This window comes from Chamaea fasciata, unplaced genomic scaffold (genome assembly GCF_029207755.1).
Source record: "Chamaea fasciata isolate MVZ Bird 193981 ecotype frontalis unplaced genomic scaffold, bChaFas1.0.hap1 SCAF_5, whole genome shotgun sequence".
Classification (NCBI taxonomy): domain Eukaryota; kingdom Metazoa; phylum Chordata; class Aves; order Passeriformes; family Sylviidae; genus Chamaea; species Chamaea fasciata.
Window position 1 is genome coordinate 49194799 of NW_027094090.1, and position 14562 is coordinate 49209360.

General features: G+C 51.5%; 2 protein-coding genes across 7 annotated transcripts in view; both read right to left on the reverse strand.

The window, feature by feature from the left end:
* Positions 1–310: 310 nt before the first annotated feature.
* CCDC134 (coiled-coil domain containing 134) lies at positions 311–9393 on the reverse strand. 6 transcript variants are annotated; one of them, XM_066183603.1, is made up of 8 exons: positions 8572–9393; positions 5109–5116; positions 3926–4036; positions 2994–3115; positions 2701–2785; positions 2335–2516; positions 2028–2099; positions 311–1659 (listed from the first exon to the last, which is right to left on the reverse strand). In XM_066183603.1, the coding sequence occupies exons 1-8, from the start codon at positions 8610–8612 to the stop codon at positions 1534–1536; spliced, it is 747 nt and encodes a 248-aa protein (XP_066039700.1). In that variant the 5' UTR covers positions 8613–9393; the 3' UTR covers positions 311–1533. The 6 variants fall into 6 exon arrangements, with proteins under 6 accessions (XP_066039700.1, XP_066039697.1, XP_066039699.1 ...); XM_066183600.1 differs by lacking the exons at positions 5109–5116; positions 8572–9393 and adding an exon at positions 8072–8122; XM_066183602.1 differs by lacking the exons at positions 5109–5116; positions 8572–9393 and adding an exon at positions 7392–7590.
* A 33-nt stretch (positions 9394–9426) lies between these two features.
* Positions 9427–14562, reverse strand: part of MEI1 (meiotic double-stranded break formation protein 1) — a 38476-nt gene continuing 33340 nt past the window's right edge. The window contains 5 exon segments of the mRNA XM_066183596.1: positions 9427–10115; positions 10287–10418; positions 11237–11343; positions 13402–13483; positions 14232–14437. Of these exon segments, the coding sequence (XP_066039693.1) occupies positions 9948–10115; positions 10287–10418; positions 11237–11343; positions 13402–13483; positions 14232–14437 (695 nt within the window). The 3' untranslated portion in view covers positions 9427–9947.

A 14562-nucleotide genomic window follows, 5' to 3' on the forward strand; every position in this document is an offset into this window, starting at 1 on the left:
CCCCGCGCGCGGAATATTCATGAGGGGGCGGGGCCGCGCCGCGCGTGGGAGCGGCACCGACGCCGCCGCCGCCGCCCACGGGAAACGCGGCCGGGGCAGGGCTCGCATCCCGGGATGCCGCCGGGATGCACGGCGGAAAAGCCAGCTGCAAGGCGGTGGTGGATAGAGTATGCGGTTTGTCCTTCCCTCCGCAGCGCCCACGGACCCTCACCTCCCAAGGGGCCAGCCTTGAGCTCTCTGGCGCACACCCACTCCCACCAGGAACGGGAGCAAGAGCCAGGACTCTTCTACTTGAAAAAAAAAATAAAAATAAAAATAATAAAGTCAATTTTATTCAAGAAAAACCAAATGCGTCCATTGCCACCCCCTCCCCCATGGGAGGGACTTGGCTCTGCTGTTAAAAAATTCGGGACGTTTCCCTTTCCTCAAAGGCTGTGATGCCGCCAGCCGGGCACGGAACACCCACTCTTTGGGGAAGGCCCCTCTGCAAGAGCCTTCTCTGGTGCGAGGCCATCAGCACACGTGAGGAATCACAGGGTGGCTGTGTCGAGTCCTGAGGCCAGCCCCTCACCTCTGCCCCCAGGGCAGCCCAGACACCCGGGGGAGGGTCACAAGCCCTCAAGTTGGCTCCCTCCCTGCTTTGGCCCTGCTATCGCCACATGCCCTTCTCTGCCTGTCTCCTGACAAGGGGCTTCGGGGACTTATTTAAAGAGGACGAGCCCCAAAGAGAAGGGATGGGGCAAGGCCGGCAGGACAGGCTCTCAGTGGTTCAGGGCTGGTTCTGCAGCATCTTCAGCATCAGCACTGCTTGCACTAGAGACTGGCTGCAAAGAGGCCACATACTGAAATTCCTCCTGTCCAAAAGTACACCGGGCATTTACCTCTCTGCAGGAATGACCTGCGGGGGCCACAGGATGCCATTGGCCAGGAACAGCTGCCATCGGCATTTTCAACTACGTCTGGACAATGAAACGCATGTTGCTCAGTGAAACGGCCGCTTGGAAAAGGGGAGGTCGGATCTGGCAGAGGTAGCAGCTGTGCAGAGACCAGGTAGAACCCAGTGGGGGGTGCCAATGAGATCACCCGTTTAACAAAACGAAAAGCAAAACTGAGAGAAGCAGCATTGCTCATGAGGCTGTTTGGTGCCACACACTCCCCAGCCCACCCATGTTGGAGGAGGCACATTCAGCGTGGGGTGTGCTGCAGTGAGGAGAGATCCCTGGGCTTCACCAGAGGTTTGTCCCCCACACCCTACTTCCCCACAGACAGCAACACCCTGACCAGGGGACAGCCCCAGTGCTGTCCTGTCTGTGCTTTACCTCTGCAGAAGGGTATCCCACTTTAGCCCCTTTGGGGCCACCCACCAGCACCACCATCCAACCTCCACTGAACAAAAATGAAAGGCAACAAAACAAAACCCACAGCACAAATGGAAAGGACAGCCAGGCACCGGCCTAAGGCTGCTGAGAAGGGAGCAAACCACTCTGTACCCCAGTGGTGTCACCCCCGCTGCAAGGCACAAGTCCCAGCGTGCTACAGCTCCGACTGCGAGCGGGAGATGCGTGGGCCCTTGCGGATCTCCTTCCGTTTCTCTTCCTTCTTCCTCCTCTTCTCCTCATCCCGCAGTGCCTTCTGAAAGGTGTCAGCACTGGGGAAAAACTGTGGGTTGACAGCAAGGAGTCAGTGTGGGGACCGCCCACAGCCTCCCAGAGGCACAACCCCTCCAAACCCACCAAAGCCAACGCACAAGCCTCGTTGTCCAGGGAGCTTTGAGCACAGATGCAGCACGAGGCAAACAGAGACTTGGCCACGAGGCAGGTGGCCACAGAAGGGAAAAGAGGGCACCAGGTACCCAAAGTAGACCACAGATGGGGAATTCAGTGTCTGTGTTTTAGCCATGCTTATTCAGTGACAGGGGCTTTTGGTCATTTCCCCCAAGCCACCCATTCCATTCCCCAGCCAGCGGCCTGGAGCTGAGACACAGACAGGGAAGCCCACCAGGCAGGCTGGCAGCATTGCCATCTTACCTCTGACTGGTCCGTTTTAAAGGGATTGCGGTAATTAGGCGATTTCTCACTGATTCCTAGCTCCTGAGCCATCTGCAGAGCAAAGGGGAGACCTCACTGGGGAGTGGTGCCTTCCACTTACATCCCCCAGCTGTGTGACCAGGGTCCCCAACTCTCCCATCAATCCCATCTATGCTCTTCCCCCATCCCTCAGCTCAAGGGCAGCCCCCCAGACATGGGGGGCCCCTGCCTGCCTTTTACCCCAAACCCTCACCCCACCGACCTAGCAGCAGAGAGGGGTCACGGCAGAGGGGACAAAGAGCCATACCAGCTGCAGGACCTGGGAGTGGGGTCCCTGCTCGAACACACCCGTTAAGTTGCAGAAGCCGATGCCCCAGCGGATGAGGCTGTTCCAGTTGGAGTTGCGGTCGAAGTAGTGGTGCACAATCTTGGGGAAGCGCAGGACGACATCCCCAAAGAAGGCAGTGTTCTCCACCACGTGGGAGTATGCTGTGGGGACAGCCACCAGCCCCATCAGCACAGCAATAGGGTCCCCAACAGACAGGGACCAGCCCAGGTCTGGTCTGGATACACAGGGGTTTTGTACCTACCCCAACGCCAATCCCAGGAAGAATGTCTGTGGTGCACCAGAGCACCAGAAAAAGGAGGGGAGTAAAAACCAGAGAGGACCTACCATCCTTTATCTTCTCATCCTGAGGGAAGGGCCCATCAGGAGGCACATCGGCAGCAATGAGCACAGCACGGGAGTCCTCCAGCACCTGCCAGACCCCTTGGTTACTGCCATGTCCTGCCAGGCCAGCCCTGCACACTGGAGGTGCTGCCACAGGTGCCCCACTTTGAAACCCCATGGCATCCGCCCTTCAGGTCCGAAAGCTCAACTGCCACACACCCCACAGAAGCCCCCAACCCTTCCCATTTCTTTCCCCCCCTTTGTGGGCTGAGAGTGCAGCCTGCACTGTGGCTTACTTTGAAGAGTCCCTTGAGCATGATGTCAATGATTTTGTACTGCTGGTTGATGTCATTGAGCTCGATCAAGTTCTTTAGAGCATTCATCTGGTCCTTGCGCTTCACCTCAAACAGCTTCTTATCTGCAGCACTGTCAAGGGCACTGTCGACACTCTCCCACTGCTGCTCTCCCCTCTCCACCGGCCCCCGGCACCACACCAGCCCCCCAGTTCTCCATGAGGTGTCTGAGGGTTGAGGGGCAGCACCTGAGCCAGGATGAAACACAGATTTCCAGGGAACCCCTTGCCCAAACACCCCAGGAGGGCCCTTAACAATGCCGAAGAGCTTGTGGGGAGCTACTTGCCAGTCCATGCTCTGGCTGATGGGCTGCAGGAGGAACATGAACTGCCACCTTCCCCATGTGTCTCCACATACTCATTATCTTTTTGTACTTTGCCTGTTCACCACGGGATGCTGCCGTGTGCTAAGAAGGGCTTGCATTAGCCCACCTCCTCATGGGCAAAAAGTGCCTGTGGCACAGAGGAGACCAAGTGCCACAAGCCCAGGAGTCCTCTTCCACCATCCCAGCTGGTGACCCCAAAGCACTGATATGTGCAGGCATGCTCTGCCTTCTGGCTGGCCATGCCACTTCCAAGAGAAAACTGGGAAATGTGCTCAGTGCCCAGCACAATGGAGCAGAAAGAACACCAGGCATCACTGCCATTTCTGCTCCTGCACCAAGCCAGGCACTTGGTTACCAAACCCAGGAGCTTGGCTAGAGCCCATCTACAGAAATATAAAGCAGCAACTTCCCAGTGCTTCTGCATCCTCTCTTTTCCACTTCCTTGTGCCCCTTTCCATGGTCTCTGACCCTTTCCCTGTGCAAGCGCTCCCTCCAGCCTCTGTAGCCATTAGTGCATACGTGGTCACGAGGGGCAGGCTGCAGAGGATACAGATTTCCAAGCCAGAGTCTACTCTCTGTTTCTCCAGGTCTGTGAAGCTGCCCTGGGACAGCAGCAATGCCAGCAGAAAGGGGCAGATGATGAGAAAATCCATGTTGGCCGCTATAGCCGGGAAGAAAACAGACCAACAAAACCAGCGATGAGTGAGGAGACTTACCAAAAGGAGAAGTCACACAAGCCACTTGGGACCGATGGCACGCTGCCCTCGGCACCAGGGTCCTTGCCCATCTCTCCTTTGTCCCCATGAGAAGTCTGAGGGATAGTGGCCAGAGCGGAGCCACAGGCTGCTGCAGCCAGCCTGCTCTCCACTGCAAGTGAAGCCCTGGTCTCCTTCTCTACCTGCCTGCACTGCCAGCCCCAAGGCATCTGACCCAGCAGAAAAACTAAGTCCTTCCCCTTCTTCCAAAAATAACAGCTAGCTTTTTGCTGGGTTTGTGAGGCGGAGCAGCCCAACAAACACAGCAGCAGGTCTGGAAGGAAGAGAAGGATGACTGAGGGGATGAAGTCCATCTCTCCTTCAAGTCCCAGTGCAACCAGTTCAGTGACCTCCCCTAACCACGTGGGGTATTGGTACCTGGATCCTTTCCCTTGCTACGAGCTGGGTGCCACCTGCAGGTCTCATGCCAAAAAACAGTTGGGTGACCTGATGCTAACTTCCCTCTCCCTCCAAACAAGTCCCTTCCCAGGCAGCATCTGAGGCTTTGCAGGGACGCTCTTGGGCAGAGCTGCTTCTGACCACAAAGGTCCCTCAGACAAAGTCAACGTCTGGAGGAAAAGGTCCTTGAGAATGAGGACCGTCTTGGACAGCCTATACCTGGAAAAGGAGAGCAGTAGCTCAGCCCCCAGGCAGCAGAACTCAGGCACGAAGTTTCCACGGAGCTGAGCACAGGCCACTGGCAATTACAGAAGCAACAGCTCCTTCAGAGGCATTGTCTGAGCCACCTCTTGCTCCCAAAGGAAAGGCAGATGTGTAAGGCCACCAGAGCTGACCTCACCCTATGACCCACTGCCTTCTTGAGTCTGAGTTTGCCTGCCCAGCCAAATCTGTCTCTGCAATGCCCTAACACTGAAACAAAACCAAATCCCTTCTTGTTCTTTTCTTGTTGCTTTTCTTTTTTAAACAAATATAATTTCTTCAACTTCAAGCCCATGAAAGAGGCAAAGTAGGCAGCACCAGCAGCTCTCCCAGCTCTGCAAGGAGCAGCAGCAGCTCCCACCATGCACCTCCTGCCGAAGCCAAGCTAAGCATCTTCATACCCCTGGCAAAGGCAGGGGAACAATGTCAGACAAACGTGAGAAACCTTCTGAAATATTTTGCTGCTGTGCTCTGTAAAAGGCAACACCCCTGGAAAGGAACCGACCAGAGTAAATACAATCAGCATAGTTGAAGAAGACATGGCTGCCCCTGGTGTGGGCTCAGCAACATGCCCCATGTTTCTGCTGTGGTGCAGAGCCAGGAAGGCAGCACAAATCCCCATGCCAGGCTTGGGGTCTGTCTCCTCTTCCCAGTATGGTGTGAGGCTTAAGCCATATTCCAGCTATCCTGAATGCCACAAACCACACCAACAAGCCAAAGCTGTAAGGAAAATTCTCCAGCCCAGGCAAACAGATGTTCTGTCAGACCTACCAGACTGATCAGCTTCACCCTGCCAAAAACCATGACCCAGGGCCTGGCTCAGCAAGGTGGTGCAGGTCTCCCCTCTGCAGATCACCCACAGCTGCTCACTACCTCCCAAGCTCTTGAAGAGAAGTGCAGCAATGCAAAAGCACAAAGAGTGACTGCCCAGGGACCCAGGCTCCTGTTTGCCCCTCTGATCAGACATACCACCATAAGGACTAGGCTGGCTATTTGCCATGCTCATGGAGAACTGAAAAGAAACACTGGAGGTAGCCAGTGGCCTCCAGACCAGGCTGGAAGGCAAAGAGCAGAAATGCTGCCCACAACAGCTCTGCCAAGCTGCCTGTGGGAGTCCCAGCATGTCTGGTTAGGGCAGGGGCTGCAATATCTCCCATTTCCAACATTGGAGCTGGGTGGCTGCAGGTGCTACAAGGAGGAAGATGAGCTGCAAAAGACTGTTCAAAGCAGCAGCAGAGCAAAGCACAGCTCTTGGCCGAAGCAGCTGCCAAACAGCTAGTTGCTGCAGCACAAGGTCCACCAGCCTGCCTGGTTGCTTCTGAGTCTCAGAACAGTGATGGGCTTCTTCAGAGACACAACAGCAGATGCTGGGGTAGAGATGGTCAATGTTTTCAATGAAAATGTATTCAGACTCTCCTATACCAGCCCTAAAGATTGTCCCATAGGATAAGGTCAGAAGTAGAGGATTGGAGAACCATGCCATACCAGAAGCCCATCATCTTTTCATCTGATCTGCTGGCACTCATTCTCACATCAAAGCTATTTATTTGCCACTGTCCATCAGGGCTAAAACATGCCAGTGAAAATGAAGCAGGGCCCAGTTGTTTCTCTCATCCACAGGGAACTTGGGGTTGCTTATGCCATGTGGGACCACCTCAGATTTATTTCCTTTGCTGTCCTGGCAATTTCACCCCATTTAAACAGCAGAGGACATTCCTTCCTCTCCAGGCCACACTATGTAACAGCAGAGATGCCAAAGCTCCTTGCAGAGCTTTCCCCACAAACTGTCTCTTGTGTCTTCACAGCCGCTGAGGGATGAGATGAGACAGAAACACTGCAGAGCTGTTCCTCTTTCCTCCCTGCTCCTCCCTGAATTGATTTCTACCAAAGACGGCTCTGCCTGATGCTCCCAGAGCAGTCCAGGGAGCCAGGGCCTGGCCTGATGCTACAGATGGAAAGGAGTTTCCACCAACATTGTCCTGCAGTCCTGGCCAACTGGCTGTTTCAGCAGCAAGTCCACCAGTCTGTCTCACTGTCTCCCAACCTCTTAATTTAGAAGTGCCATTCTAAAGACGTGACAACAGATGCCGTGTAATAGAGGGTTAGTACTTCCCATTAAAATGTTTTCAATTACTTTATAAATTTTCCTGCAGGAGCCCCATCTGAACCAAGCATCCCTGAAATTTATTCACTTAATGAGCCTGCAAGGCAGAGCCATGCTGCAATGCTTTGGTTCCCAGGAGAAACTTTTGCGTGACACCCCCCCCCCCCCCCCCCCCACTTCCCCTCTGCAGGCACTGAAATGTAGGGGGAAAAGCATCATCCTTCACCAGGAGCATGCTGTGGCTAAGGAATGAAAACTCCCTGCCCCACAAATCCACTCCCGAGGCGCTCCTCCAACAACCAGATGAGGATTAATCTCTTGTTGCAGGTGAACCAAAAGCCTCAGAAGTGAAACACCGCTGCTCAGACTCCTCTAAGGAGGACATATCTATCTGTATGGGGCTTACAGGACCAGCGGCTTCAGTGGAAACCGCACTGGCCATTTACACCTGCTCATCTCCAAGGTCTCCCAACCACCAAGCCCAGAAGCTCGCGTACCACAGGGTTTGGCAGCCCCGATTTCCTGTTGTGATTTCCAGCAGGAATGGGTCCATCCCAGCCCACCCTCGTGCCTCCCGTCGTGCCAGAGGGGTTCAAGAAGCACCTTGAGGGGCTCAGGTGGCTGCTGGCACAGGGGGACGGGGATCCTCTCGCAAGCTCCGCTGAAAGTAAAGGCAATCACACAGGGACGGTGGGGTGCAAAGGGGATCAGCCGAGCCTACCCCGGCCGCGCTGCGCGAAACCCGTGTCAAGGGGACGTAGCAGGCGGCACACGGGAGGATGCGAACCCTCGGGGAGGACGCGAACCCTCGGGGAGGACGGCAGCTCCCAGGAGCCGCGGCGGTCCGCTCCTCCCGCGGCTCCAGCGCGGGGCGAGCAGGCGGCGATGGCAGGCAGAGCCCGTCGGGCACAGCCCTTTAACCCAGGGTCCAGGGAGGTGCCCCGGGGCCGCACCGCCCGCCCCGCTCGTCGGTCACCCCGGCTGCCCGGGAGGGAGGGCCCCTCCCGGCTCTCGCTCGGGGAGCATCGGCCACGTCCGCCCCGTCCCCCGGTGCCCCCGGAGCGGCCCCAGGGCTGCTCCCGCCCTTCCCTCCTGCCCCGCCACAGCAGCTCTCCCCTGGCCCCGTTGGGACTCCCGGGGCGGCAAAGGCTCCCGGGCGGCGCGGCCGGTCCCCCACCTGCGGGCCGGTGCCGGGTGCCGAGGCCGGCGCTCACGCCCGCCGCGCTGCCATGCTGCTGCTGCTGCGCTGCCGCTGCCGCTTCGCCGCTCCGCCCCGCCGTGTCACTTCCTGAGCCCCCGCCCCGCCCCGCCACCACCACGCACCGGCGGGCGCTCAGGTCTGGAGGTAGCAGGACGGCGGGGGCTGGGGCTGTAGTGAAAGTTCGCTAGTGACATGGAAGAAGCCTCCTCATCCCTATGGGACACGTAGCGTATCTGCTTCCCCAGGATCCTGGCTGAGCCCCCACCGACCCTTCTAGCCCAGAGCAAAGGGCCCATCCCGCAGCCCCATCAGCCAAGGCAGGTGAGCAGAACACCTCTTCCACGGCATCCCTGTACGACGTCGTTTCCCCAGGCAGGTCTGTGTTTTGACAGACGAATGGCATCAACCAAGCCTTATCCCGCACAGAAGGGGAAACAGAGCCGTTTTACTAACAGAACTTTTTAATTTCAACAAACCTTTTTCTTAAAATGAGCAACAAGTGACTTCCTTTGTCCATCTTCTCCCTACTACTCACTGGGAATGAATGGCAGGATGGGGTCTCCTGCTACGTTCTTCATTTGTTCCTCTGCTCTTTGCACTGTATCTTCTCATTTCAATCTCCAATGTGTGAGAGGGACACTGCCACGCTTCCCAGACACCTGTCATTGACAGCATGAGTGGAAACCAAAGGAAAGGCATATGGGAATTCCCACATTTGACATATGACTGACAGGAGGTTTTCATTACTAAACAATCCTCCCCAAGCCATGGAACCTCACTCCAAACATATGGGAGAAACATCAGTATAAGTAAACCTGAAGAAAAGTCAAAGCTCCATTTTGACCACAGGATTTTGTCTTCCATGTCCATGACTTATTCATGTAGCCCCACTGCTGCACTTCAAGTGCATCTAAGGTCCTTCCTAACCACCAAGATTTGAAGGTTTCTTAATACATGAAAAAAGTCAGAAATGAAAAGTAACTTCAGCAATGTAACAAAACCTCCCATCCAAATTCCTTCATCCCTGTACAGAGAAGCAAAGTGGAGTGGAGAGGGACTTCATGGGGCTCAATGGCCTCCACGAGGACAACCTGCCCTCTGAGTGTCCCACAACAGAGCAGTAATATCACACTGGGGGTAAGCATGAGGACAAGCTACTTCTCGCAGGATAAACACCCACCATGTACCCTACACATGGCTGATGACAGTGCCCCACAGCGAAGAAGTCCCCACGCCCACAGGAAATCGCTGCCGTGGCCACTTCCATCACTGCTACATGTCTGAGGCAATGCAGCATGATGAAAACAGGAAGGCAAAAAGAAGTTTGAGAAAAAAAACAAATACTGCATCATGTTCTCTCTTTCTTCACAAGGCATCTGGGAGTAGCCCCTGCCTCCATCGCCACAGAAGAGGATTTAGTTCACAGAGGTGGACTCCAGGCCCAAACAGAATAAAATCTGGTAACTCCACTCAGTGGTTCCCAAACTTTGAAAGGACCTGAGTCATATTTGGCTTTCCACTACTTCATGGGCATACTGGCACTAGATGGCATGCAAATGGAGATTAACTCATTACTCATCCTCCAGGGAAATCAATCCAGGGATTGTTACTGCTTTGAAGCCGGAGGCTCCCAAGCCTGCTCCCCTTTCATCAGACCACCTCTGCTTTATAGATGAATTCAAGCCCAGCACATAGACCCATCTTTAATCTCAACTGTCTCCTTACTTCCAAAATACCTTCTCAGATTAGGACATGATGAAATTTTTCATCCCAAAGTTAGCCAAATGTACAAACCATTCAGGGTTTTTCAATTTTGTTTGCCTTCAACTGGAACAAGAGAAGGAGCAGCAGGTTAAGTATCCCTTCTACCTCTGTCACACCTGCTGCACACATCAGCTATCAAAGGATACACAATGTCCTGATGCTTTACACAAGTGGTCCTCTGTCCCAAGAGGCGATCCAGCAAGGTCTGAATGACCCCTGACTGCTCTGGCTCCATCTGGTAATGACTGCTCTGAATCTGAGGGGTCAGAAAAAAGAATGATTTCCAGAACAACATAAAACTGTTGGGCTTGTTCCTTCATCCTCCCTCCCTCCCTCATCTCCATGCAGAGCAATGAGATCTTCAAAGGCCAAAGCAAAAACCTAGGGATTCCCTTCCTGTTTTCCTAAGCAGTCCCATCTCTCTTACCTGAGAAAGGAACAGGTGAAGAGCGCAAGATGTGGCCTCAGGCAGCTCTGCTATGTTGGCTTCTGCTGCCTCATGAATAATCTGGCTAATTTCTTTTTGAGAAATAATATTTCTGCTCTGGTATCTCACAAACTTGAACAAAGGAAAAAACAGACATTAAATAGTGGAAGACCCACAGAGTGCAACAGTGACTCATCACTTGCAAAGACCTTTTCTGTGTACCATCACTGCAGCACCTTAACCGCAGGTCTGATTTTTATACCACTCCTAATGGAATCAGTGCAAGTATCTATGTTGATGGTGCTCTGATTTATGGCCAGGCTTATTTTGGTTTAAGCTGGGAAGGAACTAAAATAAATGAGGTAACCTTTTCAAACTGAAATAAGAACAGCAAATACTCACAGACCCATCTTATATTTGGAGGGGGAAGGTTGACCTTAATAACCCCTTCTTCTCATTCACTGCCATGAGGGCTATATCCTCAGTATTTCTGCTGGGTAGGACCACATTCCCCCCTCTAGCACACAGACCCATGTACAGCAGGGTAGTATATTGCACTAACTCCCTGCCCTGAAAAGTCAAGTCTGTAAGGTCGAGATGGGAGCCAAAATCAGGTGCCAAGCAGCCAGCTTGCTCCCTGACTGGTAAGAGCAGTTGCATGTTCTCTGCAAGTTTCCCCTCTCTTGCCAAGGGGTCCTAGATGACATAAATAAATGTTACCAACACCAGGGGAAGAGGAGGTGCTCACTAATAGCAGTCAGTTTCTCCAGGCTGTGGAAGTTCACATGAAAGTATCATTATTAATAGAGGGCATGAATATAGTCCCAGACAAAGCCACAATAGTATCGGAAACTGTGTTGCATAGCAGGTTAAATACCAACAACCAGCCCAGGTGTTTTGTACCAACATACTGGGAAAGATGGGGAACAGCCCACCCTTCTGCTGCTCACCAAAGTCATCAGCCTGAGAACTTCTGGCTGCAGAAAGGACTTCTGGCCCCCACTAAGTAGTGTGAAGAGCAGGAATCGGTGCCATGGCTGTGAAGCAACGTGTAGAGCTGGGAGAGAAGGAGAAGCCAGTCAAGGACAGCTGTAAAATTGCCCAAGTGACAGACTGAACCCAGCTAAGGGCAGTCTTCAATACTGGCCTCAAGTTTTCTCTCCTAGACCCCACGCTGTGAAACACTAAGGGGATATTTTGCACTGTTCTTACTGGCTTTTTAATCTGTCTCTCTCTGGGCAAGAGTTCAGCCTAAAGAACAAAAGCTTAATAGGTTTTCAAAGCAGAAAATGCGTATTGTCCATCTTTGTGCTGGTACTGGAAGAGAAACCTTCTCCTGGGGTGTATGTCATGAAACAGTGAGGGAATATCTTTAGCCTGGGGTTTTAAAAATAATACCCTCCGGTTTCAATATGAGGACAACTCTCCTGACTTCAGTTTTGATTTAGCTGCAGAATACCCTTTGGCTAATGAAGAACGCCCTGTAGCAGAAGGTGAACAAACTGAGCCTGCATCTGCATCAGACAGTGGACTATGGGGACCAGCCAGGCTGATGGTGGCAATGCAGTCAATAGAGAAAATGATCTTACTAAAGAACATACACAATAACATAATATATATTAGGTAAGGCCGTGAGTCTGTGATGTCATGATGTCTTTCACTGAATGCTGAAATTAAAATGTTATTACCTTGTATTTATTACAGGTTAGGAGCATGGGATGGAAAAATAGATCAGCTGATATAATTTGTTATACTACAGCAATTCACCACAGTGTTAGAAAGGTCTCTTTTCCACTGGCAGTCACATAACCTCCCTATTGCCACTACAAGAATCTTTTCTATAGGGAAACAACACTGAAAAATAATGTAAAATATTTGGGGGATATCTTTCATCTGGGGAAAATGAGAAAGTACCAGCACTGTGCATGAGCCTGCTCTGCACATTTGGAAATATGTCTGGACCAAAAGAGGGTTTTAAAAAGCCTCAAGTGAGTCAACTTCTAGAGGCAGAATCCAGGAGACACTCTTTCCAGTGTTCTTGCATCTTTCAGCCAAATACAGCTATGACCCTCATTCTGCTTATTCTGCTTGGAATAAGGAGACTCTTGTTATTGCTGTTATGAACTTCAGCACCACAGCAGCCAAAATGACAGGTTCAGCTGTTGCTGCAGCAGCATTTCAGCATTTCATTAGTTTAATCCCACATAAGCAGAGCCCCCCCATAATGTTTTTTGTTGTTGTTGGTTTTTTTGGGGGTTTTTTTTGTTGTTTTTTTTTTTTATAATTCAGCCTTTTAATAGCCTCCTTTCAGCTACTGGCTGTCATTCATCTGCAGTATTACATCGTTATCCAACCACTTCCTCTCTCCCACCAGTGTCCCTTTTGCCTGGTGTTCATTCACTCCATTCCCTTCTCTATTAGTGTTTAAACAACTGAAGTGAACAGATCAGGGTACAGAGAACTTTCTGGTTTAAGAAAGGAGGCAGCACCTGAACTTCATGGCAGGAAGTTGACAGATAAGCACAAGGGTCTATTCTTCCCTCCCAGCTCTACAATGCAGTCATATTATGTTGTACTGAAAACATGGCATACATTAGGTCTGACCTGCACTCTTGAAACCAAGGTTGGAATTCACTCCCTGAAATTCAGAATTTCCATCTTCCATTCCCTAAGGCTGCCTAGTTCTCCCTTCCCTTCCTTCAGGGCCAAACTATGACCAACACAGTTGTATTGTAAGACACATCATGGTCAGATCCTCCCTCCTACATGTTTATGGTCTAGAGGTTTGATACAATTGGCCTGAAAATCAAAGACTATTCCTATACTCATTCCATTCCCAAACCTTTCCCTCTTAGAAGGCTGGAGAACTACTTTTTACCTTCTGGAAAGCATCCTGGTATCCAGATCCAAAGTGAAGGTTCATGCCTGCAGAGGAGCCAGGCACTGTGATCTCATGCCACAAAGCACAAGATTAACTTTAGGCACACAAATATTTTTTTCTTATTTGGCATAAACTCATTACATGTTTTCTCAAGAGCACTACTGGATAGAGAGCAAAGAGCTCAAAATCACTGCAGGAGGGAAACTAGGAGAAGAAAGACCATAAAGACTTTACCAACATCCTGGTTCTTCACATACAGGTATTCCACTAAGGTTTCTAGGCAGGCAACCACTGCCTGAGAAAGCGGCAAGTCTTTCTGGAATACCAAGAGAAAGAAAAAAAAAAAAAAAAAACAAAAAACAGTCAACAGCTATTGCAAGAGAAAAATTCATAAAGTGCCAGAATCTGAAGAGTATGCAGCACAGGAAAATAACACCTTTCATCTCCTTCAAGGGATGCAATGTGCTGCAAATTATCTGTCACATCAAGGAGCCAGACAGAGGTAGGGTTACTTATTTTGAGACTAAAAAATAATAAGTAACAGCCTCCAAAGAACAAAGATAGGACCCTAACATAGCTTAAGAGTTAAATGTAAACTGATGTACTACCCCTGGAGCCCAGCATCAATTGAGCAAGTTAAATGTATGCTGGTGCATTCACTACCCCCAAAAGCACCTTGCCAGGGCGTGGGGGTTGGACTGGGATTTGTTACAGTTTTCCCACATCTGTCCCTATGGATGTGGCATCCCTGCAGAGGAAGAGATGGGAAGACAGAAATCCTCATTAGTACACAGAATTTCAGCTACCCAGTTCAGCAGCAGGGAGCACCGCATAGCTTGATTTACCTTCTTTCTCACTGCACTGTGCCGCAGCAAGAGCATTTTCCCTCCTCCTCCTCATCACACATCTGTAAGGGGTGGAAAATGCAGGCAGAAAAAAAAAAAAAACCAACAAAAACAACAGGAAGCTCCTTTGATTCTGCAACAGGATGGTTTCTCCTCAGGTTAATGTTTCTGCTTGAAGCCCAACACTACTGTTTGTTCCAAAAGTCATATTTTATATACCTGCAACTGGACATGCACCAGAAGGTTCTGCAAACTGACAACAAGCGAGAAGACCTGCTGCATGGCAAGGGGGTGCAAGGCAGTGTCCTGCAGTGATGATGGCTGTGGTTGAGTGCCACTTGTGGCTGTGTTTTGGCCGACAATCACCAGCAGGGAGGAGGAGAAGTTCTGTCGCAGGACAGCTCTCAGGAACTGCATGATGCTCACTAGACAGGGAGATGCTTATTAGCATGTGTCAGTGTTTTTCTCTGCTCTACCCTGTGTGTTGGTGCCTGTGCAATAGCATGGGAGAGGGTGATGAGAGAAAATGTGAGCTTAATAGCTCAGAGAT

Bases quoted from the DNA above. Each gene is read 5' to 3' on its own strand.
- CCDC134 (XM_066183597.1), bottom strand. From the start codon at position 3,374: ATGTTCCTCCTGCAGCCCATCAGCCAGAGCATGGACTGGCAAGTAGCT. The intron at 2,100-2,334 runs GTATGGCTCTTT...TTTGCTCTGCAG, and splicing joins ACTCCCAGGTCCTGCAGCTG to ATGGCTCAGGAGCTAGGAAT. The intron at 1,660-2,027 runs GTAAGATGGCAA...GTCAACCCACAG, and splicing joins TTAAAACGGACCAGTCAGAG to TTTTTCCCCAGTGCTGACAC.